The sequence below is a fragment of the Lissotriton vulgaris genome, chromosome 8 (genome assembly GCF_964263255.1).
Source record: "Lissotriton vulgaris chromosome 8, aLisVul1.2, whole genome shotgun sequence".
NCBI lineage: Eukaryota > Metazoa > Chordata > Amphibia > Caudata > Salamandridae > Lissotriton > Lissotriton vulgaris.
Window position 1 is genome coordinate 852,299,582 of NC_141696.1, and position 27,183 is coordinate 852,326,764.

The window sequence follows — 27,183 nt, forward strand, 5'->3', positions numbered from 1 at the left end:
GCAAGATGCTGGGGGTAAGCTTAACACATCCTTATTTGACTCAGCGTGCCCACTAATATTAGTGCCAACAGTGCTCATATGGGCTGTGGGGACAGCATGGGCACCAGTAGGAGTGATAGGATGTGAAGAAACAGTAGAAGTTATGTTTTAAGTGTTAACAGAACCAGTGCGTGTTTTTAAAACTGTGGGATCTTTACTTTTACTATTAGTTTCACGGGGGCGATGTCAGTGGAGTGGCCCAGCCCAGCCTCAAATGGTTCTGGATGGTCACAGACGGGCCCGCTCTTGGCCCAGGCTTCGCCCAGCGCTGCCAGCGCACGTCCCGCAACGCGGGAACCCTGTGCTGATTATATGCACCTCCTGGCGCTTGCTGTAGTCATGGGCGGTCTTCGTGCTGCGCTCACTCACTGCTAGTGCTGCCGGGAATTTGAGTCCCGGAATGGCGGCACTGGCGCTGTCGGCAGGACTCTGTGGCGGTGGCGGTGGTAAGATGCCCCCTTCAAGAAACAAACAGGGCTCCCGCTCCACTGGAGCCCTGTGCTGATTATATGCGCCTCCTGGCGCTTGCTGCCGTCGTGGGCGGTCTTCGCGCCGCGCTCGCTCACCGCTAGTGCTGCCGGGAATTTGAGTCCCGGAATGGCGGCGCTGGCGGCAGGACTCGGTGGCGGCGGTAAGTTGCCCCCTCAAGAAACAAACAGGGCTCCCTGAAAGAGGAATTAAAGCGCAGAAAGAAGCAAGACAAATACAGAAAGAGGCAACAGAAGTGCAGAAAGATGAAGAAAAATGCAGGAAGAAGCAAGAGATGTGCAGAAAGAACCAAGAGAGGAGCAGAAAGTCCTCTCGTGCCCCCAACTTTTTATTGATGGGAACTGGTGGTACCTGACTGACCAGGACATGAGCCAGTGCTATGCTAAAAGACACTTAGAATACAGTGAAATCACCTACATACACCAGGGAACACTATGCATTGGTGTACCCCTGTAATTAGCATGACCTCCTCTGTATTTGCCCTGAGTTAGTTCCTGGGTCATTGCATAAGTACATGGGTACTGATTGGATGATTAGAGTCGCCAGTAGGTAGTTATAGTTAGGACCTAGTTTCCATTGGAAATCCGCAACATTCTATTGAGAATAACTTTGGCGCCGGTGGACGAATCTTTGCCAATTTCTCAAAGAAGATGGCCTGCCCCGCTCCGCTCCTTCCCTGAAAGTTTGGGGGGGATTCGTCAAGTGGGGGCTGAGATAAAAGGGGGGTCCCAAAACGTTATTTTCCATAGGACGTTTAGACACGGCTATAGCTCGAACGGCTGAATGGATTTATAAGAAATTTGGTAGAAAGGTAGAGTCCAGCTCGCAGATTACGCTTTTCTTTGAATTGTGTAAATCTGTTCAGTAGTTGCTGAGAAAATTAACTTTGAAAAAATATATATTGGGCTACATTGGGCTATATATATGTTAGAGCCCAAATGTAGCCCAATGTAGCCCAATGTAGCCCAAAGATGGCCACCAGAGACAAAAAAAAACAAATGTAGCCCAAATATCAGCCAGATGTAGCCCAAATATAGCCCAATGACAGAATGTCCCAGAGTGTTCTAAAGAACAACTAGAGCGCTAACAGTCTTACTTATGACAAAAGTATGGCACACCTGAAGTCATCTTGATTGGAATAAAGTGTTAACACTTAAAACATTTAATTTGCAAAGGAACAAAATGAGGGGGTTAATTTTGCGATAGAAATTATGATTAGTGCTTAAGAAAGAAAAATTAGGGCACATTTTGAGTGACTTCTCAAATCCTCTTATATTTCATTAAAAAAAATTCTGATATGCAGTCTCCCAAGATGGCCACCAGAGACAAAAGAGCCCAAATGTAGCCCAAATATCAGCCAGGTGTAGCCCAACTATAGCGCAATGACAGAATGTCCCAGAGTGTTCTAAAGAACAACTAGAACGCTAACAGTCTTACTTATGACAAAAGTATGGCACACCTGAAGTCATCTTGATTGGAATAAAGTGGTAGCACTTAATACATTTCATTTGAAAAGGAACATAATGAGGGGTTTCATTTTGCCATAGAAGAAATTCTATATATATATATATATATATATATATATATATATATATATTCACTGAAAAAAACATAGGTTTTAAACACGTTATAGTTAGGAAGTAGCATTTAAAAAAACCTATGAAATTCACTGAAAAAACCATAGGTTTTAAACACGTTATAGTTAGGACGTAGCATTCAAAAAACCTATGAAATTCACTGAAAAAACCAAAGGTTTTACACACGTTATAGTTAGGAAGTAGCATTTACAAAACCTATGAAATTCACTGAAAAAACAATAGGTTTGACACATGTTATAGTTAACTGGACATTTTACTCATATAAAACCAATGAAATTCCCCCGTTATAGTTACTTCAGCAAACTATAACTCGCGCGCCCGCAATGCACTGCTGATGACGTCCCATAATATATCACTCATGACATGGTCAGTGACATCACTCATGACATCACTGATATCTGAAATAACATCACTGATTAAATCACTGATGACATCATCCTTGTAAAAGAGTAGTAGACCTCCTCTCAGCGTAATATAACCTTTGATACACACATTTAAAAATAGAAGCTAAAATGTTCAAAGCATGAGTGATGTAATATGTGACGTCATCAGCAGTGCGCACGAGTAATAGTTAGCTGAAGTAACTATAACGGGGGAATTTCATTGGTTTTATATGAGTAAAATGTCCAGTTAACTATAACATGTGTCAAACCTATGTTTTTTTCAGTGAATATATATATATATATATATATATATATATATATATATATATATATATATATATATATATATATATATATATATATATATATATATATATATTCCACTGGGATGGTTGCCATTGTGTATTTATAGGTAGGACATAGTTACCTTAATAATTAATTTCTTTTGTTTGGAAAATTGCCCATAACATTACTTTTAAATCCACAGTATTTGGCATTATCCATGCAGAGATTGTGATCAAAGAATTTATCTACAATTGATTTTACATTGTATTATTCTCTGTAAAAATACAATATTGACTAATGCAATACCTCTGCCTTGTCATCCCCACTCGAGTATTTTGTCTATGTCTATTATCAGCCCAACCAGGTGTCGGTGTTTTAATGAATTACTGGCATTTTAAGTGAGCGTTCTCTACATTAGAATGTTGTCATGTGAGCAAGGCTCCTCGGAGCCGAAATGTCATGCGGCTGAATTTGCACAAATAAAATCTTCAGCACTTACTTGGTCCATGTCCGTGCTATTTCTATCGCAGTGGAGGAGTTTGCCACTGGTTGGAGACGCGGTTTACCGGATGGATATATATATATATATATATATATATATATATATATATATATATTACCTACTGGCGGTCGCCAGTAGGTAGTTATAGTTAGGATTTTTTTCAATGTTAAATCTCAAAATTCTATTTGGAATAACTTTGGCACCGGTTGACGAATCTGCCTGAAAATTTCCTGAAAATGGCCTCGTCGAGCTCGGGTCCTTCCTTGAAAGTTTGGGGGGGATACGTCAAGCGGGGGCCGAGATAAAAGGGGGGTCCCAAAACGCGTTTTCCCCATGTAAATTTCCATAGGGCGGTCGATTTCACTTTTAGCCCGAACGGCTGAATGGATTTCCAGCAAACTTGGCAAAATTGAAGGGACTGGTAGCCCGATGTGCCTTTGCTATGTCTCAAGATATGTGCTGCAGTGGATTTTGAGTAATTTAGGTTCAAAAAAATATATATATCTATATGCGCTCTCCGGTGCGCGCACCGGAGTGCGCTCCAGGCGCGACACGCGACTTGCGCGCAGAAAGCTGATTGGCTCTTGGGTGTCTGTAAACATTCTAAACAGTCTGGAGCGGCCGCCATCTTGTGTCTCGGTAAAATCGAGACACAAGGGGTTTGAAAAATAAAGGGGCAAATGACCATAAGGGGGAATAGTAGACCCCCTCTTACCCCTTAGGTTTGATGTAGGGGCTAAAATAGGGTCCTGCAGGGCATTAAATTTTTTTTATTTTTTTTTCGTTTTGCGCGGGGGAAGCGCATGGTACGCGCACCGGCGAAGCACGGGGAAAATCCAGGACCATATTTATGAAGGCCTTGCGCTGCTAGTTTTGCGCCTCCTGTGCGTCAATTTTTGTGACGCACCAGCGGTGTAAAAAAATGCGCATTGTTATGCAATATTTAAAAAGTGACGCATCTATCTAGATGCGTCACTTTTTAAATATAGTGCAATGAGGCACATTTTTTTACACTGCTGTTGTGATGCGTCACTTTTCTGTGCGCACTCCTTATGACATTCCAGATGTGTCATATTTAATGTATGACAAATCATGTTGCAAGGAGTTACAGATACATCAGTATTTCTGACATATCTGTAAACATAAAAGTGATGCGAGGCAGGTGCAAGATTTTGACGCAACAGCATCCTAAAAGTGACGCAGAGAAATCTTAGATTTCAGTACGTCGTTATTACCAAGCTTTTTGCGGGGGAATGCCCCCTTTGCATACATTATACCTGACGCAGATATAATGTGGCGCAGAGTTTTAAAAAGTGACCCATGTACCTAGATGCGTCACTTTTTAAAAATAGCGTCAGGTATAATGCATGCAGAGGGGGTGTACTCCCGCAAAAAGCTTTGTAATAGCGACGCAGTGAAATCTTTGAGATTTCACTGCGTCACTTTTAGGATGCTGTTGCATCAAAATCTTGTGCCTGCTTTACAGCAGGTGTTAGACTGACGCAAGCCCTTTCACATGGTGCTTTTTCCATGTGAAAGGACACATTACTGGAGTTGCGTCACTTTTGTGACGCACTCCAGCAATGCGTTACTTGGAATGTCATAAGGAGTGCGCACAGAAAAGTGACGCATCGCACCAGTGGTGTAAAAAAATGTGCCTCGTTGCGTTATATTTAAAAAGTGATGTATCTAGGTAGATGGGTCACTTTTTAAAATCAAGCGCCGCATTATATCTGCGTGAGGTATAATGCATGCAGAGGGGGTGTTCCCCCGCAAAAAGCTTTGTAATAGCGACGCAGTGAAATGTTTGAGATTTCACTGCGTCACTTTTAGGATGCTGTTGCATCCTTTAAATATAGTGCAACGAGGCACATTTTATTATACTGCTGGTGTGATGCGTCACTTTTCTGTGCGCACTCCTTATGACATTCCAGATGTGTCATATTTAATGTATGACGAATCATGTTGCAAGGAGTTACAGATACGTCAGTATTTCTCACATATCTGTAAACATAAAAAGTGACGCGAGGCAGGCGCAAGATTTTGACGCAACAGCATCCTAAAAGTGACGCAGAGAAATCTCATAGATTTCAGTACGTCGTTATTACCAAGCTTTTTGCGAGGGATTGCCCCCTCTGCATACATTATACCTGATGCAGATATAATGTGGCGCAGAGTTTTAAAAAGTGACCCATGTACCTAGATGCGTCACTTTTTAAAAATAGTGTCAGGTATAATGCATGCAGAGGGGGTGTTCCCCTGCAAAAAGCTTGGTAATAATGACGCAGTGCGTCACTTTTAGGATGCTGTTGCGCCAAAATCTTGCGCCTGCTTCACAGCAAACCTTTCACATGGTGCTTTTTCCATGTGAAAGGACACATTACTGGAGTTGCGTCACTTTTGTGACGCACTCCAGCAATGCGTTACTTTTCTGTTTACAGATACGTCAGAAATACTGACATATCTGTAACTCCTTGCGAATTGATTAGTCATATATTAAATATGACATATCTGGAATGTCATAAGGAGTGCGTCCAGAAAAGTGACGCATCGCTGTTTTCACGTAGCGATGCGTCACTTTTCAGAAATGAGGCCTCCAGTTTATTCACTGTGTCATAACTTTCTTTTCTAACACTCACCTTCTTTCATTCCTCCTACTTCACTTCCTTTCACCTCTCATACCTTTCTGTTCTTTCTTACTCATTCTCCTTTCAATTATCAATGCACTATATTTCACTTACTCTTCATTTTTTTAAGAATATAGCTCTTTGATGAGAATTAGAGGTAGTTCTGAAAAGAACTTTTGGTTTTCTTCTTTTAACTGAACAGGAACAAAAACAGGGAATGGAAACTGCTCAACAGGAGCAAAAAGAAAAGAAAAAAATTAGGGGTGGGAAGGGCAGCGATGGTTCTCCAATGCTCGAACCATGAGCAGGACACTTTGCTCCCCATAGGTGAGGAGTTGATTGCAGTATCTGCATTTGACGACCCCATGGTTAAATGCAGGTTGTATGTTTGCCACCTGCTCCTGCGATTGCTCTCTCCCAGAAGAAGTTGCTCCTCCTGTTGATGTAGAGGCCCCATCTCTGGGAACCTCTTGTGCCAGAGCCCTGACACTTTCCCGGGCAAAATTCTGGGGGTGCCTCCTCTCCACATGGCGAATCATGGTGAAGTTGCCAAAAGAATACTTTTTTTGGGGGTTACCCCGTGACAGGACCTGTTTGCAGATCCTGCACTCTACTTTTGGTGCATTCACCTTTTTCTGGTCTGCTGGAAACTTAAAAAATTTCCAGATGAAATGTTCTTTGACCTTCGGCTGAGGAGGCTCTTCATCAATGAAATCATTGGAGTCATCTTCACTGCTGGATGGTCTGGCAGCCATGATTAATCAAGAAATATGCAACAGCAAAAAAGGCAGGTCTTTCAGTCACAAAAGTGAAAGAAGAAGTGAAGGAAATGGGTGGGGATTTCATTCATTGTAAAAAAAAACTGTTAGCAACCAATGAAAAGTGTTATTTTAGGGTCACATGACCCGACGCGTTTACGCTGCGCGCTCCGGAGCACTTCCGGTGCGTTTACGTAGCGCGATCGTAGGCGCTTCCGGGGCGCAAACGTGGCGCGATCGTAGGCGCTTTTGCGTGCGTTTACGCGCCGCGAACGTAGGCGCTTCCGAGGGCACTTACGTTGCGCGCCGAAGTGACGTCATCAAACTTTTACAGAAATGCATAATCATTTTCCTTATTAAAAAAAACTAATTTTATTTGTATGGTACGAAATGTTTTGCATTATTATTAACTTTTCATTCATATTTTTTTTCACGAACGACAGTTGCGCTCTGGGTGCGCTTTCAGATGAGCTCACGGAAAAGCTTACAGGAGAGCTTAGCTGAAAGCTTCCCGGAGCGCGCACCCAGAGCGCAAAAGAAAAAAATTATATAAAAAAAAATGAATACTTAAAAAAAAACAGCAAATTGTAAAAAAAAAAAAAAGGTTAGAAACTCGATATACAAAGGAATTAGCATTTAAAAAACCTATGAAATTCACTGAAAAAACCATAGGTTTCACACCGGTTATAGTTAGGAATTAGCATTTAAAAAACCTATTAAATTCACTGAAAAAACCATAGGTTTCACACCAGTTATAGTTAGCTGGAAATTTTACTGATATAAAACCATTGAAATTCCCACGTTATAGTTAGATGGACTCACTATAACTTGCGCGTGCAATGCACTGCTGATGATGTCTTATTAAGCCAGTTAACCAATCAATTTTTAAAAACCATCCATTTAGACACTTATTTAAACATTTATTCTTCCATCAACTTTTACATATACATATATAAAATATATTTATTTTTCAGAAAGACACACATTCACTGGATGGTGTCATCAGTGATGTCATGAGTGATGTCACTGACCATGTCATGAGTGATGTAATATGTGATGTCATCAGCAGTGCATTGCACGCGCAAGTTATAGTGAGTCCATCTAACTATAACGTGGGAATTTCAATGGTTTTATATCAGTAAAATTTCCAGCTAACTATAACTGGTGTGAAACCTATGGTTTTTTCAGTGAATTTAATAGGTTTTTTAAATGCTAATTCCTAACTATAACTGGTGTGAAACCTATGGTTTTTTCAGTGAATATATATATATATATATATATATATATATATATATATATATATATATATATATCTCCAAAAATAGCAGGTACTCAAATTGAGGGAGACCACACGGGGAAAATGTAGTTCAGGGTTTTTAATCGACATCTGCCAGCACAGGTTAAATCAGCAGCGCCTCTCAGAGTCAAATAAAACGCCGGACGCGTTTCAGGAATTCCTATACCCTTCTCCAGCGGCGTGTGTATGAAAGTTGCTGTGAGCACCAAAACACGCACCTGCATATGAAGCCTGCCCCAAGGCGTGACCAAGTGCAATGCCTTCTGGATTTTGTGGTGCGTTGATAGTTATCCCATGTGGGTGCGCCCACAGAAACAATTACCATAGTTCAAACCCCAGTGGGTGCATGAGAAGGCTGACTGACATCCTGTACCCCGCTTTCTGAATGTCGACTTCTGGTGAGTAGGCGTCGTCCTGCAACCTAAGCCCACTCACTTCCTTGTTCCTGTAACTCCAAGCACCCATCGCCATAAGGACAGGACCTGCTATTCTGCTGGGGGTCTCACCTCGCGACCGGAGCCAGCCGCTGTATATCCAAAAATAGCAGGTACTCAAATTGAGGGAGACCACACGGGGAAAATGTAGTTCAGGGTTTTAATCGACATCTGCCAGCACAGGTTAAATCAGCAGCGCCTCTCAAGGTCAAATAAAATGCCGGACGCGTTTCAGGAATTCCTATTCTCAGCCGTTTTAACAGGATTGTGCTTTTACCCACTGGGGTGATTGACATTTTATTTTCATTCATGCAAACAATTTTGGCAAGCTCACTGGAGGTTAATTACCAAGTACGAACTACGTGAACCAGAAGCCACAGGAGTGGCCACACCCACTGGGGGAGGTTCATGGTTTAAATAGCTGTACTATGTTGCCGTGAAAATTTGTTTGTATGTACGCCACCGATGAAGGGGAAAACTCGAAACACGTCTGGCATTAAGATGAATAAAAGCAAGTTGACTGTTAAACTTGTCTGCTGCATGTCTTCAAAATGAGTGCAAGAACTACCTGTTGGCTTATCCTTTGAAGCAAACTTTGTTGTTGGCTATATATATATATATATATATATATATATATATATATATATATATATATATATATATATATATATATATATATATATATATATTGCCCATCGTTACGGACCATGTCAGCAGACACGTTAAGGGGGCGTGTGGAGGCGTCCAGGGGTATGTTTACGGACCCCCCGGCTGGGGAGTCCGTTCCCAACACTAGTTCTATTTCCGTGTCTGAACACAGCACTGGTGCAAAGGATTTATTCAAGCGGCTCGAAAAATGCAGCAAAAGTGAACAATCTAAGTGGTGGGAGCACACGTTATTAACGGGCTACCTAGAGCTGGGGCGGGTGCCACGTGGACTGCGCATCTTGTTAGCCCCCTCTTATGAGAAACCCGACCCACAAATGTTATCTGACTGGGCGCAATGTAACCTTGACAATTCGAAAAGCCAAATGGCCATACTCATCCAGTATGCTGAAAGTGATAGGATTAAGCTTTTGGATGAAATAGCCTCAATTAATGCTGAAATTGACAAACTACCTCCCTCACCTGAACTCACCAAATACAGAGAGGAAATGAATATACGCCTCAAGCAAGAGGAATATGTCATTAAAAATAGGAAGGCGTACAAGTTCCAACGCGACAGGTTGGATTATGAAAATGGCCAGATTTTCACGTTCGCGAAGAGGTATGATAACATCAAACAGCGCCAGAATAATAACATTACTGCCGCCAACAATAGTACAGGCACTACAGCAATCACAGGGCAGACTGAGGTGTCCTCGATCTCAGGAGACAGTTCGCAACCTGAAAGTGAATCTGACACGGAAGCCAGGCGTCAATTAAGGTCGGGGTTTCGAAAATTCACTCCTGCGCAGGAACTGGAGATGGTCCAGCAGGACCGCAAGCTAACCCTGCGCTCAGGAACCCAGGCAGCCGCCTCCAGCACGCTAACAGGAAACGTGCAGAGAGGCAGAAAAGCAACAAACGCCGCAAATGCAGGAGGAAGACAAAGGAAACCTCGCTCAAGATGGCAGTGGAACAAGGTGCAGCCAGCACAACCACAGCAGTAAACGTCATCAATGACCCCAATACCAATGTTCATGCCGTCATCAATTTAACCGACATTGCCCTGACCCCAAAGGAAGCATCTATTTTGGCTTTAGGACTAACATACAGTCCACGGGCGATTTTGACTATGCCACAACTAAGATAGACATGTTCAAATATGTGCGAAAATTAAAACTGGGCAAATGCCATGCTTCACGTACAACATTGGACTCTAACACATCAATTGGGACTCAGGACGCTGTTTTTGCCCACAATTTATCCAGTGAAACCAGTGAAGTAGCTACTGTGGGAGCAGCCTTAACGCAAGAACTTTTGGAGGTCCAGGAGGAGGAGTTTCCTTCTCATACAGATAGTCAGGCAGCACTTGGAGGTGAACCTTTTCCTGCACTGTGTCCTACACCTTTCAAACTTAAATCAAAATGTTATCCCCTGATGATTAAGGACAATGTGGATATATTTCACGATCGTGTTACCAAACAACTGAAGGAACTGCAGATTAAAAATGCTTATGCAATTAAACGCTACAACTACAGGGACAGTGAGTACCATCAACTCATAAAGAAGCTTAAGGCAAATAAACATTTGGTAGTAAGACAATCTGATAAAGGTGGCAATGTGGTCCTTTGGCCACGCAAGATGTATTTGGAAGAAGCTCTTAAACAGCTCAATGCCAGGGACTGCTACAGGCGTATTACTATGCAAGATGCTCTTAAGGCCAGGAATTAAATCTATTCCAAACTCTCTGCCTGGAGGAGTAAGGGCTTGCTGACCATGGATGAATATACATTTCTTAAAAAGGATTACCCAGTTACCCCTGTAATCTACTTCATCCCTAAAGTGCATAAGAACTATCAGCAGCCACCGGGCAGGCCCATCATCTCTGCCTGCAACAGCCTGTTGGAAAACATGAGCAAGTACATCGACTTCTTCCTACAAGATTTTGTAAAAGGGTTGCCTTCCTTTATGCTTGATACAAGTGACTTACTTAGGAGACTCATTGATTTCAGATGGAATTCTAACTATATCCTGGTGTCCATGGACGTTACCTCACTATACACCAGCATATTCCATCAAGATGGACTTCAAGCTACTCAACATTTTCTTGGGAAGAGAGAGGGCTGCTTCCAGGAACATTCGAAAATGTTGTTAGATATGATCTCCATATGTCTAGACAATAATGTCTTCTTATTTGCCAAGCAACTGTTTTTACAGACCAGGGGTGTGGCAATGGGGGCCTGCTTCTCTCCCAGTTACGCCTGTTTGCACATGGGGTACTGGGAGGAGCAGGTCCTCATGACTGAGCATGCCGCCACAATGAACACCAAAGTGAAACTCTGGTTAAGGTATATTGATGATTTTTTTCTTGTATGGGATGGCACTGAGATTGAAGTAAGCGAGTTCATAAAACAACTGAATGTTAACAATCTCAATATTCAGTTCACCAGTAGCTTTAGCACTCAGTCCATTGTGTTCCTGGATGTGGAAATCTTTGTCCGGGACGGTAGCCTCCATACCAAGCTGTACCGCAAGCCCACAGCGGGCACCACACTGCTACATGCTGGTAGTCACCATCCAGCACACCTGATACGGAGTATCCCCTATGGGGAGATTCTTCGTGTCAGGAGAATTTGCAGCAGTGAAGAGGAATGCCGGCTGGCACAATCCCACTGTAGGGCCCGATTCCTTCAAAGGGGTTACAAATCAGAAATTATAGATAGTGCCACACAGAGAGCCAACAATATGGACAGGACAGCACTCCTGGGCTCAGGAGCTGAACGAGTGCAGTCTCCCGCTAATAGACCTTGTGAGGAGACTAGGTTGATTCTTGGATACAGTAATCAACATAAAAGCATTCATAAGATAATCAAGGATAACTGGTCCCTTATATCCAGTGACCCTGTCATTGGCCCTGCTATGCCCAAATACCCCAGTATTACCTATCGCAAAGCCCGGTCAATGCAAGACAGCTTGGTTTCGAGCAGTCCAGAGGTGATCATGGGATCCTGGCTAGACGGTAGCAAGGGATTCTTGAAATGCTTTGTTTGTAAAGCATGCAAACATGGCATCAGCAAGTCTGAGGTTAGCACACCACTTTCCCCGTTTCCCATTAAAATCAAGCAAAAACTGAACTGCAAATCTGAATTTGCGGTTTATGTTTTAGAATGCCCATGTGGGCTCAGATATGTAGGCAGTACAAGGCCACAAGTCCACAAGCGTATTCTACAGCATCTGCGAGCCATCACCAATGCAGACCCGGCATATCCAGTAGCCAGGCATTTTGAGAAGACTCATGGGAAAGATGCTTCCTTGCTGAAATACTATGTGATAGACTGTGTTCCTCCCCAGAGGAGGGGAGGTGATAGAGAGTCCCTGTTGCGCAAGCTAGAGACCCGATACATCATATCACTAGATACCAAGTCACCGCAAGGGCTTAATATTGGGGAGGACTGCCACACCTATCTATAGTATTCTGCTCACTGTGATGTATGCACATTGCACTTTTTCTTCAGTACTGTGATTGTCTTGCAATTTTGAATTTAGACTAGTGAAATGATATTTTAACATGCATCCTGGACCCCTCCTGACCTTTTTTGTAATTGACTTCTTAACATTTATTGATTTAACAAAATTGCACTTTTCTCTGGTATCCCTTTATTGCCATCATGACATGTTTGCACTAATTACGCGTATTTGCACATAGCTAATTTTATCTTTTACCTCAGTGCCAGACATGAATGCATGACAATTGGGACTATTTGTTATCCTCTTGCATTTTTTTCACTGCTGCCTCTTTCAATATATGTATGGCACTGTGTTCTGATGGATTTTAATGGCAAATAATTATTTATAAATATTTATAAGGCTTTTAAACTTTTATATCTATTTTAGAGGTTTTTTGATATAGTCATTGCAATGAATTCTTACACTGACATTTGATCACTGAGGTTTTACAGTTGGGTTTGCAATATGTATTTTACAGTTATTTTAATAATTGTTACCGACTTGTAAATTGTGTGTGCAATACCGGCATTTATGCTGTAACTTAATTACGTGACATTTTGGAAGTAGAAGTATTTTTTCCTTTTCCATGACATGTGATGGCACTCTTGCACTTTAAATGGGTGGTCAGCCCCCATGACGTTGTCATGTGATCAAGGCTATCTCTAGCCAAAACGCGTCATGGCGGACTGGTGCTGGGTTGAATACTAAATAAAGAAAATTTGCACCTTCCTGGGTCTCGCTGGTTCCTGTTTGTTCGTGTGGCTGTGCGTGCTGCACTTGCAGACTTTGGAGCTTCACATACCATATATATATATATATATATATATATATATATATATATATATATATATATATATAATATATATATATATATATATATCTATATATATATATATATATATATATCTATATATATATATATATATATATATCTATATATCTATATATATATATATATATATATATATATATATATATATACACGCCCATGTGAGGAGCCACAACAGAAAGTTAACAGCCTTTAATGCAGGGCACAAGCAGCACAGCACACAGCAGGATGGATCCTTCAAAATATAAAAGCCTTACGCGTTTCGAACAACGGAGTGTTCTTGTTCACAGGCCAAAAAGCTGAAATGGCAGTCATGATGGAGAACACATTGATAAGTGTAACCAGGCTCCGCCTACGTGAATGAGTGCCTCGGGGCATGCTGGAGCGTGTACTTCCCCGTCGTTTCCCCCCTGTGGGTGCCACCAAAATCAGACCAGTATTCCACATTAAAACCCCAGTGGGCAAAGGTGACATCCGTGTGTGCAAGGCTGCATAAGTTCAAAGTCCCAGAAACGGCCTTTCTGCTCCACTGCGCTCAGAGTTAGCAAGAGCTGGATCTGCGTGTGATGAGCAGCGGGCTTCCTCACGACCGGACACGGCCGCTATTAATCCATCACAAAAGAACGCCCATGTGAGGAGTCAAGACAGAAAGTTAACAGCCTTTAATGCAGGGCACAAGCAGCACAGCACACAGCAGGATGGATCCTTCAAAATATAAAAGCCTTACGCTTTTCGAACAACGGAGTGTTCTTGTTCACAGGCCAAAGAGCTGAAATGGCAGTCATGATGGAGAACACCTTGATAAGTGTAACGAGGCTCCACCTCCGTGAATGAGTGCCTCCCCTGTGGGTGCCACCAAAATCAGACCAGCGTTCCACATTAAAACCCCAGTGGGCGAAGGTGACGTCCGTGTGTGCAAGGCTGCATAAGTTCATAACGCGTTGGGTTTTAAATTTGAAGCGGAACTTCTTGCTGTATGCTTCACTGCTCCTGTTCCTGATTAAAGGCTGTTCAAACTTTCTGCTGTGGCTCCTCAAATGGACGCGTTTCTGTGTTGGATTTAAGGCGGCCGTGTCCGGTCGCGAGGAAGCCCGCTGCTCATCATGCAGATCCAGCGCTTTGCAAAGTGGAGCACGATGGAGCAGAAAGGCCGCTTGGGGAATTTGAAAACATGCAGGTTGAATTCACGGAAGCTACCTTCGCCCACTGGGGAAAACAATTTGTCTAATACTCCTGACTTTGGTGGTGCACACTGAGGTAATACGATGATGAACTACGGACTCCAGCATACCGAGCGGCACTCAATCATGGAGGCAGAGTCTGTTATACTTATAAAGGTGTTTGTCATCATGACTGCCAGAATCAGTTTCCTGTACCCGTGAGCAAGAACACCTTGATGTTCAAAACGCGTTGGGTTTTAAATTTGAAGCAGAACTTCTTGCTGTATGCTTCACTGCTCCTGTCCCTGATTAAAGGCTGTTCAAACTTCCTGCTGTGGCTCCTCAAATGGACGCTTTTCTGTGTTGGAGATATATATATATATATATATATATATATATATATATATATATATATATATATATATATATATATATATATATATATATATATATATGTATAGATAGATGTATATAGATATATATTCAGAATCTGAAATCCCTGTATACAACCTGCCTCTAATTTACTTATTTTAGAGGAATTGTCACACAACCAGTTTCATATTGTAAAGAAACGGCATCAGAACTCAACTGTAATCTCTTATTACAGTTGAGTTTGGATGTCACAATGCTGTTGCGAGAGCCAGCATCCCAGGGGAAAGGCAGGACAAGTTGCAGAGAATAATTAAAGCACAGATTTAAGGAACAAATGAAACATTGCTTTTTTTCTTCAGCTCTTTTTTTTTAGCTGTATAGTGACTAGCAGAAATTAGATATTTACAGCAGCATGTATTGCACTCCTAAGGTAATTAAAGAAAAGTCAGAAAGGTTACGATATTGTATACTTTATACATTCTGAGATCCTGCATCTTTTTTTCTTCTTAAACTGACTTGTAATAAACTGATTCTAGTATCTTTTTGCGAAAAATATCCAAAGGCTTTTTTGATGAGTTCTTTTCTACTATAATTCATTCCCTAAATTAACAATAACTTGCACTTCCACCATGCACAGTGTTGGTCATCAATGATGTAATTTCAGATGTTGCAGTGAAATTATCAATGATGTCCTAGAACATGTCATGAGTTATGTAATATGGGAAGTAATTAGCAGTGCATGGCGGGGGCGTGCCTTATAGTAACATTAGGGCACAAGTTATAGTTACTTGAGGTAACTAAAACTAATTTCACTGGTTTTATTAGTTTAAAATGGTGTCTTACCTTACATTTTCACCAAACCATAACGTCCCATTAATCTTTGTTTTTTCAACGAATTTGAGTTTCTTTTTTTTTATTCGAAGTAAGATATTATCATACCCAACTATAACATCACGATAACCTGAATTGTTTTATGAACGTAAGGCAATATTTTATTACCATAAGTAAGCCAACCCCTTGCCGAAAATAACCTTTGCAGCCAGGCCTGGTGTCTAATGCTTGTGAGCAGTGAACCCCATGCTGAGCATAACCCACTCATTGTAGAGTTGGCCGTATCCAGGCCCTACATCCAACCCACCACTATTAGCCAACCCAGTTAATCCCACACCTTGCACGGCTTTTCGCTGAGCTCTGTGTGGGGTTGTCTGCAGAGCTTAACCTGGAGCCAGGGCTTTCAACCCACCTCCGCTGGTGGGGGTTGGGAGGTTGATCACAGGGGCAGGCACGGGGAGCACACAGCTGACACTGATGTTACAATATAAAAGGTGCTATTTAAAGTAAAATAGACCTACTTTGTCAAATGGTTAGAACACAAAATATAAAAAATTCACCTATTGGCTATAAGAAGGGTTCAGCGTATTAAAAAACAAAGCACACCTATTGTCTTTGTCCAATCATCACCAATAATTATAATCAAATGTATATTTCAATAATTCCCACAGTGCAATGTTTAATAAGAGTGATGGTCATAAAAAGAGTTAAATATAGTATTATTTTTAAATAACCTCAACATGTCAGTCTTTTTTTAACATTTTCAAGCTACAAAGTGCAGCCATAGAACCAACCACAAGGGGGGCCCAGCTCTCCAGCTGAGAAGCATAGAGCTCCAGCAAGGAGTGATTTAACAAAATATGGTACGCTCTCCTGGGGTCATGGATTTAATGACCCAGAAGACTTACTGTGGTTTTTTGGCTCTGAGAGCGGCCAAGCACACCTCCTCCCCTTTTGTAAATTACTAGCCTCTGGTCTCCAGGTCTTCTTCAAGGCCCACAGAGAGAGGGCATGCCGCTACCCTCTCATTTTCAAATTACAGGCCCTAGGGAATGTGTTCCTTGGGATCTGTTTAAGGCTTGGGAGAGGGGTGCACACCCCTTTGCTCTAAAAATCAATCCGGCCCTTGGCATGGGGTCCGCAGGGCCTGTAAAAGGCTCAAGGTTGGGGACTGCACATCCAACTCTTCTCTGTAATATAAACAAAGCAGCCCCGGTGGATTAGGTCCCCAGGGTCTATTCAAGGCTCATTGAGGTGGGCCACAGGTCCCCTGCCCTTCAATCATTCTTATTGCTCCCCATTCGAGGCTTGGTAAGGTGGGCCACATGTACCCCTCCTCTTCTATCATTCATATGGGCCACCATCGGGCTCTGGGCCACTCCAGGGGAGTTGTTTTTTTAGCCCAGGGGCCTGTGTTTTTTCTAATTTTGCTTTAGATGCACAGCAAGTTAGTGTCAAATTAAAAAAATATAAGTTTTTGGCCCAGGGGTGGTGTCCTTTTGGGACCTGATCACCAGGCCTAAGGGGGCATGGTATACTTACCCTTTTCTCATATCTTTTTAAAGGTTTTTTTGGAGGACACGGGAAAAAGTCCAGAGTGCTAAGAGGGCTGCTGCCATATCGTTTTCAGATCCTCCACAGTGTTAAATCTACATTTTTGAGTCTTAATATCTCAAAAACTGCTGAACAGATTTACACCAAATCACAAAAAAAACACTTTCTGGACCCTTTTTCTCTGCCCCGCTTGATGGATCACCCAAAAACTTTCTAGGACAGAGCTCAGCTGGATGGATCTTTCTTTTTTTAAAGTTTTGTGAAGATTCGCGAAATGGCATCAAAGTTATAAGCCAACCAAAACAGGCTTTTTCAATGGAAATGTGGTTCTAACTATAATTGCCCAAATGAATGCATCCTTATTGTTGACAAATTGTTGGAATTATAATGTCCATGGTCATTCATTAATTTACTGTAGTGATTACCCAAAATAATGATAAATGACTCTGAAGGAACCCCTTGCTTGTTATAGTGTTTAAGTACCACTCAAGCATTTGGTCCTCACATACATAGGATAGTTGAAGTCCAACTAGAGACATTCAATCAATCTACTGTCTGACTTTAGGTATTTTTAAATATTTGGATAATGTTGCATTTCGTCCAACAAAATCAATATTTCATTTTAATTTACATGAATTGGCGGCAGCTGACACACAGAAATGTTGCAGATTGACTTTGGTGCACGTTTGATTTTCTGCAAACAAAACTCTTTATTGCTATTAACCTATTTACATCTGAAACATTATGCAAGATAGGAGGGTTGAAGAGTGTGTTCAGGCATGCAGTTATCACAATTAGATACTATTTATTCATGTCCTTTTATTACTTTATTTGAAATACAAATGTTATGACCACATTCCTCATCTAACTAGTTCATCAACAGAATGACAAAACATGCTGAATTACTCACTGTCCTTTTGATGCCAACGCACTGCATGCAAATGTATCCCACAGTAGTGAAACAGGAACTCATGCTCTGAATGAGGAACATGTCCTTGAAGTAAAGGCATGAGGTTTTTTCCATCAATTATCCTGGTTCAACAGAAGTAGACAATATTTGGTTATGGTGGAGTCATCGTTATACGTACACTTTACAAATCCTCACTACTTCAGTTTAAAATAAGCTATGCTATTGAGATCATGTACTCTTCGAAGTTCACACAAGGAACAAGGCTTTCCAAAATGTATTAAACCATTTTACCCAGCTCCATTTACCCAGTCTACTTAGTGTAATATACAAAAATTATTAAAAGTGTAGAACAGCTAAACCATGATTTTCAAAAAATTGCAATTTTTCAGACAAAAAACATATTTAGAGGTCATTTGCCTTCAACGGAAGGTTGCCATTTATCAATTTTTAGCTTATGGTTCTGGAATACTGTCCCAGATATCCTGAGTCCAAAAATTAACCTGCTTCTTTATAGATTAAATCTTAAAACCTCTCTTCTAAATAGCCACAAAAATAGAACATTTGATTGAATACTCAAAATTATGTGAATGAAAAGTAGAAATGCCATTAAAACATAAAAAGAAATCCAAATGTTTAGAATAGGGTCCACAAGTAAGAAGGTAATTAATGAATAAAAATGCAAGTCTATGTAAAAAAGCTATAATTTCAAAAGGCCCCTTTGTTGGACATTTAGGATAATCAAAGGCCTTTTGAGAGTGAACAACAAGTAAACAAAATCAGCCTAAGCAAGAAAATGGGACGGATAAAGATTTCTATCTTTGGTATAGGAGACATCTAACTATCATCTTAACAGGCGATCTAGTATCATCTTTCTCCAAAGATTGTATAAAAAGTATAAAATGATGACACCCGCTTTTAATTAATGTCGCAAGTCTCAAGTCCTAATGGACTTGGTTTACTGTAGTCATGGTGTCATTGCAGATTTCTCTAATCTGGAAGGTGTTTTTTGCTACTGCTGTCTGCCTCAAACTGATTCCAGTCAGTGTAGCACAATATTAGCAGGTATAAACTTCAAAAGAAGTTTGGTGTATCTGTACCTCCGATCTAGGCGGATATTGCTCCCTCGGGACACCAGCGAGCTGGGAGTACCTATTGCAGTTACTCTGTAGGCACAACTTGTTCTGGCTCCGAATGTGGTTCCTCACTGGTGTCCCGAGGGAGGAATATTCTCCTAGATTGGAGATACAGATACACCAAACCTCTTTTGAAGTCTATACCTGCTGATGTGCTCTTAATCTATCAGTTCTGACGAAAGCCTCTAGTGGTCCCACGAGGCTGAAACATGTTGACCACCGCCACTAGTGCGATAGAGCAGTAACTGGGTCTATACACATACAATATTATTTTTAGCTTCCTGATCTCTGGAATAAAAATACACGAAATTTGGTGTTGAGTATTTTACTTCACACATCTAAGCATGAGCACGCCCTCTTTTTATTCCTGGCCACTACTGTCAACCCAGTAGGTCGTCCTCTATGCGGGGGTAAGCATACTGACAAAGGAAAAGACCTGATGATCTTACTTTGGTGCCGCACTCCCTGATTCCTGGATGGGAGCGGAGGTCGTCCCGATCTTCAGGAAGGGGGGGCGGGACGACACAGCTAATTATCGCCCCATAAGTTTAATCGACTCCTCCCAGAAGGTGGCAGGAAAGGTGGTCCTCGGGAGAGTGTTACAGTGGATAGATGATAATAAAATCCTCTCTGATTTCCAAGCAGGATTTAGGACAGGCACCGGGACTATTGAGCAGACATTTAGACTGCTGCTCTTATACTGGAAGGTGGTCGTACTAGGCAAAGGAAGTCTGTATCTTGCCTTTATCGATCTACGGACCGCCTTCGACCTGGTGCCCCGGGAGTGTCTGTGGAAGGTACTGTCTGACCTGGGAATGCCCTCATATTTATTGTCCCTATTGGTGAAGCTCTATACAGGGAACTTCGCGCAGGTGAGGTAGGGTAATCAGGGCCAAAAGACTGCCAGAATTCCAGTGAATAGGGGTGTCCGCCTGGGGTGTGTACTTGCCCCCACTCTGTTCTCATTGTATGTGAACGGAGTGGTGGAGCATCTTTTGAAAAATCTTTCTGATTCCCCATCCCTGGCGGGCAAGAGAATATCTACCCTATTATTCGCTGATGACACCCTTTTGATTTCAAAATCCCGGGTGGGCTTACAGAGCCTCCTTGACAGTTTCCAACTTTTTTGCGAGAATAGGGGGTTAAAAATTAATACAGATAAGACCAAATATTTGGTCTTGAACCCCCCCAAAAAGCTTGAACGGGCGCCTGTCTCAAATCTGGTGCCCTTGGAAAGGGTCAAGGAGTTTGATTACCTAGGCATTTGTCTTACTGATACCATGCGGTGGAATTCCCATCTACAGAAGTTTCTATTGAGTCATGAAAGGGTGGTGGGGGCTCTTCTTAAAGAACAGCGGTCATCCACCTCCAATCCCATTGCCCCTGTGTTGGACATTTACATGGCGAGAGGGGTTAGTGCAGCCCTCTATGGGGCAGAGCTCTGGGGAACCCAGAATGTTGACCAGCTATCTTGTTCAGAGAATAAATTCTTGAAGGACCTGATGGTTCTCCCTCAGAGTACCCCTATATTACCCTTGCTTCTAGATATGGGCTGCTGCCCTATCAAAGACCAGGCAAAGTTGCGTCCCCTTCTTCTCTGGGCCCGCCTATGGAGAGTGCCTGAACTTGCAAGCTATGCGGAAGGGTTGAAGGAGGTTCTAGCATTGTCTGGCTGGTCAAAAATAGGATGGCTTAGGGATGTTAAATTCCTGCTTGGGGAGTTGGGATTTGGTGACGCATGGCAAACTAGAACTGCCCCCCCTAGGTATGTCCTGAAGAAAGTATACTGGAATTGGGTAGTGGGCAGGAGAAACACTGACCCCAAACAATGCAGAACCACCAGTGAATTTATTATGGTGAAGGATGTGCCCCTTCGTGAACCCTACCTCGATATAATTTTAAAACCTAGAGAGATAGGGCCTTGTATTTTAAATTTAGAATTGGTACGCTTCCAGTGGGCGAACTGACTGCACGCTGGAAAATTCCGGGCCAAACTGTACCTTTCTGTTCCTTTTGTGCAGTCAGGATCGAGTCTGTTGCCCACTTCTTATTTGAATGCCCTGCTTGCAAAGTGCCCAGATTCAAGTAGCTTAAACCCTTGTGCAAGGAGCTGGGTACCAGACGCCACATAGTGGCCTTGCGAATTTTGAGGTCCGATACCAGGCCTTTGTTTGTGTATTGTATGGCAAAGTTTTTAAGCTGGGCGTGGTTGATCAGATCAAAAAGGCTAAATGAAATTGTTTCATTATGGTCATCATGTTAGACCTCTTAAGTAATTTATTGATGCCATACGTATTATTCAATGTCATGTTAATATTTATATGTCTGGCTTGTTTATATTCTTTTAATTTTGTTGTATGTACTGCTTTTAAGATATGTTTTTATCGGAATAAACCCTATTGACTGACTGACTGACTTAATCTATCAGACCTGAGGAAAGGCTCTAGGAATCCCACGAGGCTGAAACATGTTGACCACCACCACCAGTGCGATAGAGCAGTAACTGGGTCTATACACGCACAATATTATTTTTAGCTTCCCACATCACAGATCTCAGGAATAAAAATACACGAGATTTGGTGTAGGGTATTTTACTTCACACATCTAAGCATGAGCACGCCCTCTTTTTATTGCTGGCCACTACTGTCAAACCAGTAGGTCATCCTCTATACAGAGGTCAGCATACTGACAAAGGAAAAGACCCGATGATCATGCTGTTACGGTACACTGAGGCGCAGAACCAACAGCACCTGTGTATGTATATGAGGGCTTTTTACAACTATGGTCCCCCACGTTAACTAAGACCCTGGTGACACAGGACAAGTGGTCCATTCTCCCCCTTTTTTGATTTTTGGACTAACCATTGGAAGTCGAATGGATCACAGCTTTTCTTTCCCTCTTCATTGATGTTTTGAGATTATTATATGCAACACAATGGAATACTCTTGCCTGCTTGAGCTTGAATAGATGTTTAATTGCTTCTCAGTTTGTAAGAATGCATTCATATAAGGGTCACTAAACAAAGTTCAACCAAAATTGCAGTTCAGAAAGAATCCTTTGTATTATGCCTTTCATGACTTCCCTATCAATTCCCAATGCATTTTGAGAATACAGTCTCTTTATCAAAGAATTGTTCATGCTTAATTAGTTACTCTATAACAATACATGTACATTTGGAAGTAGTGAAAACTTGTCCATTTAAGTGTAAGCACATACATTCAAGATAAAACATTTCTAATTGTGTACAACCATTTTCAGTGATCTAGAGTGAATGATTTCCCCTAGAAGCAAATGTTCTAGCCAATACCTTAATAGCTTTTTTGAATGATTTTTTTAAAATTAAAGTGGTAAAAACTTTCCAAACAGCCTTTATATTACGTATGATGTAGATAGTATCTCTTTCGAAATTGCTGCAAAATCTGTTGTGGCAAGCACAACCCATTTACGCCAATAGGATACGTAACCTAATGTCTGTGGAATGTCTCATTTAGATAGTTACACAGACTTCGGCCAAGTTTGAACATGTAAAGATACTCACATTTTTATCTGATAAAAACAGAGTAGCAGTAATTTTAGGAGCTTCAATAATCCCAAAAACTAATAAATACCATGAGTCTGAAACCATCAATTGAGTACCCCGATACAATTGAACCTTTCCACCATTTCAATCTCTGGTTTTTCATATTGGAATCTACTCAAGTTTGTGATTTCCCTTGCAATGTATTGGTATTCTTACAAGACATATCAAACATCTATTTATCAACAACATGAGCATCCGTGCCCATTCATTTTTATAGGAAATCCTAGAGAACTAGAAAATATAAAGAATATATATTTCAAAAAGCACTGCATAAAACTAAATCAGTGACAAGGATGAAATTATTAGAACAGCAGATGAAGTAATAGGAAAAGGGGATAAAATCCTCAACAAAATGGTATCTGCTTTCTATAAAAATCAATACAAATATTAAGGAACAGTGGAGCGCTTTGATGAATAAAATAATGTAACCCCTTTTAAAAGATCAGAAATTATTAATTGTAAACCTGAAAAAAAGAGTATAAGGGATTATCTGGTAAGTGCAGGAGGAATGACTCCAAACAAATTCACACTAAGGAAAATCCTTAGTTTCCAAAACGTGAACTGCAGTAACCTCAACTTTATAATCAAATCTGACAATTTTACACATACATATATGATTAAAGCATTTAAGATTCAGCACTATTAAATCAGTGAAAGTGAATATGTTACATACATCATAAGATGTCCAAGTAGGGGAACCACCAGAAGAGCAATTGTCCGCTTCTCAAAAGATCACATGAATATCACATTGATATATCAATCAGCCTGATAGAAATACTTTTTAATTAAAATTCTTAGAGAAAATCGCAACTGAAATTTAAAATAATTTATTATCTGTCAATCTTATGAAGGGCATAGGACCTGTGTCCTACTGATATATCTCTAAAACGTTTGTACGTGCCTGTATATCTTACTGAAGAATAGCGCCGGTTAACTATTGCATGTTTCTATTTGTCAAGAACAAGGTTGTCTGGAAAAGTAAGATGCCATTTTTGGTAACTTCTTAAACCTGAGCCTAATGCTTTTGTGACTTCATGCACTGTAAAAATTATAAAAACGAATGTCTCATTTTGTATCACCTTAACAATGCAGAAGCCAATATCAACCTATTTGGCAGCACAATAAATACGAGGGTACAACACCATTGTTGTTTGCAGTCTCCCTTGAGCCATTAGCGGCATGGATCAGCAGAGACCCAATAATCCACAGTCTCAAGTGGGCGGACACATGGGAGGACCGCATCTCCTTATATGTAGATGGCATTCTTCGTTATCTTGCTTCCCCTAAGGCCTCACTCCACAGAGTTCTCAACATTTTTACAAACTTTTGGAAATACTTAGGGTATAAGGTCAACTGGACTAAGTGGTCTATTTGGATGTCGGGTGGATAGCTACTGGCGGTGGCAGTCCACCCGCCAAAACACCCAGACGGACGGCCTAATACCCCCGCCACATTAGCATGGCGGGGGTACTACGGTAGACGGAAAGACCATCCTCCACTTTTCCGCCGGTAGGTAATCTGATGACCAGGCGGAAAAGCCCTGCAATATGGTGGCAGTGCCTTGCAGGCACAGCCATCCATATTACGATGGTGGCGGTGTGATGCCTTTCCATGGCGTAGACTCCGCCAAGGAATGGCATGTGGTGTTTCCTGTGGTGGCCCGTTACGAGCCCCCAGGGTGGTGGGAGGCTGCACTTGGGGGGGGTACCCATGGTACCCCCCAACATTGGCATGCACAAGGTGGCAGGCACCGCACAGTGCCTGTCATGTTGTGCATGCCAATACACAACAAGCATCTATTGCATTGTGGCGGATGCTGCTTACAGCACCGCCCGCCACAATGTAATATATGTGGGATGCCACCACCACCATGTCGGTGGCATCCTAATTGCCAGAGCAGGGCCACCACACCACTGGCGGCCGGTCCCAGCACCGCTAGGGTGAAGGGCAGACCCCTTAGTCTCTACTGTGTATTCTCAGTGGTGATCCTCCAACCCTGCCAGAGAACTGGCCGATTCAGGTGGCCCGAGATGGCTTCCAGTATTTGAAAATTTTTATATCAGCAGACTCCAAGACACAATATGACTGCAACTTGCTCCCCCCCCCCCCTCCAGAGACTGAAAAAAGAGGTCATGCATTGAGGGCAATCCCTCTTTCCCTACTTGGTAGAGCAGCGCTCTTTAAGATGATGTGGTTGTCACGCTTCCTAAATTCATTGCAGAACTGCCCTGACTTGGTTCCAGCACGTTACTTTAAAGAAATTGAAGGCCTCCAAACAGAGTTGCTCTGGGAGGGTAGAGCGTGTATAGCCTTACAAAAGCTAGTTTTGTCCTGGTATGATGGAGGGATAGGTCTTCCAGATATTAGAAAATACTACTGGGCCGCCAACCTGGCCGCAATCAACCATTGCATGCATCCGAGCTGGGATGACTCAGGGTAAAGAATGGACAAATCGCTGCTTCTGGATGGCAACTATAACGTGGCCCTCTATTTAAAAACACAAAAGTCTCTGTTAACGGGGCCAACCAAACACTTGGTGCAGATTTGGCAGGCAGCAAACATGAGCTTAGGATGGGACCAGAAACCTACACGTGCCACTTCTCTGTGGGACAGTGAACAGCAAGACACCCTAAGAACCTCGAAAGGGTTTGACAAATGGGACCCGATTGGGACCTCAAATGTCGGACATCAATGGAAGAAAGGGGAGGTGGTGTCATTTTTCTCCTTGAAACAGAAATATGAGTTAGCTGACAAAGAATATTTTCATTATCTGCAGGTACAGCATGCACTAATGTGGAAGCTACCTAAAGGTTAATACCCCCCAGAGTCCTCGCCGCTGGAAGATAGGTTACTAGATGGTTACATGCCTATAAACGCAATCTCCCGAGCATGGATAAAACCGATAAATAACACCTCCGATCCTCTCAGCTTGATCAGGGGGCGGGGGAAGAGAGATGGATTAGAGCTCGACGACGAGGAATGGCAGGAGGCAGTATCCTCCCTAAGAGAAGTTGCGATTTTCTCCAGACTCCACCTGGTTCAGCTGAAGATCTTACATAGAGTTTACATGTCAGGGTCCCGACTTGTCAGCTTGGGAAGAATGAATGAAGGGATGTGCAGGATACAATGTGGGCAGGAAGGTACATTCATGCATATAATATGGGACTGTGGACACGTCCAGAAGTATTGGAAGGAAATGCATGAGTGTATGAATGAAGTTCTTGGCGATACGTCTCAATCCTGAAGCAAACCAATATTTACCGAGTGTCTGGGAACCCACTGATTTAAACAATAAAGGTAAAATATGGGTCACATTGGGCCTAATGGAGGCTAAGAGGAACATTGCACAGTTGTGGAGTTCTGGAGTGCCGCCTACAGTTTTAACTTGGAGGGCGGACAAAGACTGGCGCATGATCAGAGAAAAGACAGTGTACATCGCACAAGGGTGTCCAAACAAGTGGTCCACAATCTGGGATAAATGGAATGAATACAGGGGTAATATATGTGTTCCACCTGTGGTCCCCACCCAGGATGAGCCTCTAACACCCTCTAAGTTCCAAATCTACCTGTAACACTAATATGGTTCATCTGGACCGGAAACCAGCTTATTTCCGGTCCAGGGAAGACATGGCTTGGCAGTTCGGGCTGGACTGTTCCCATGAGGCACAGGGTCAGACTGATTGGCATATTGCCATGTCTGAACTGGGGCGGCGGAGTGGGCTAAAAAATGATGATGGATTAAACCCAGATCAGTTGACTGGGGGTGAGTGCTTGCAATGTCCAATCCATTGAGTCCCTGGTGTGTAAGAGAAGTTCCTGCAGAATGAGACTGATGTGTGTCTACATGCTCTGATGTTGTCATATGGATACTTCGTTACATATATTGCGTTAAGTTAGCATGAGTGTATTACATGTTTAAACAGCCGTTTTTCCTTCGGCTTCAGTTTTGCACACGACACCTACTTGTTGTTGTCGCTTTCACCCTAGAAGCGGTGAGGTGGTTTATTTGAGAATAATATGTTATTTCTATGCTATCAGCTTTGCCTGGTACACTTGGTACAACTGTCTGCACACTGAGAGCTGAACAGTCTAAGATTAACCTAACACAAGGTTGCTGGAAGGCCTGATCCTCGCACCACATTAGACATAACACAAATAATGTTGATGCCAACATTTTGGGCTCTACGCGGGTTTAAGATAGAGTTACACGGAATGAACACACACACTTGGTGCTGCGCATGAAGAGAGCT

The 27,183-nt window shown here is 42.1% G+C and overlaps 1 protein-coding gene across 1 annotated transcript in view; it reads right to left on the reverse strand.

The window, feature by feature from the left end:
• The window catches only part of LOC147698099 (arylsulfatase D-like), a 291,198-nt gene that overhangs the window by 133,456 nt on the left and 130,559 nt on the right, over nt 1-27,183 (reverse strand). The window contains exon 5 of the mRNA XM_086934775.1: nt 18,221-18,342. Within this exon, the coding sequence (XP_086790901.1) occupies nt 18,221-18,342 (122 nt within the window). The remainder of the gene's footprint in view (nt 1-18,220; nt 18,343-27,183) is intronic.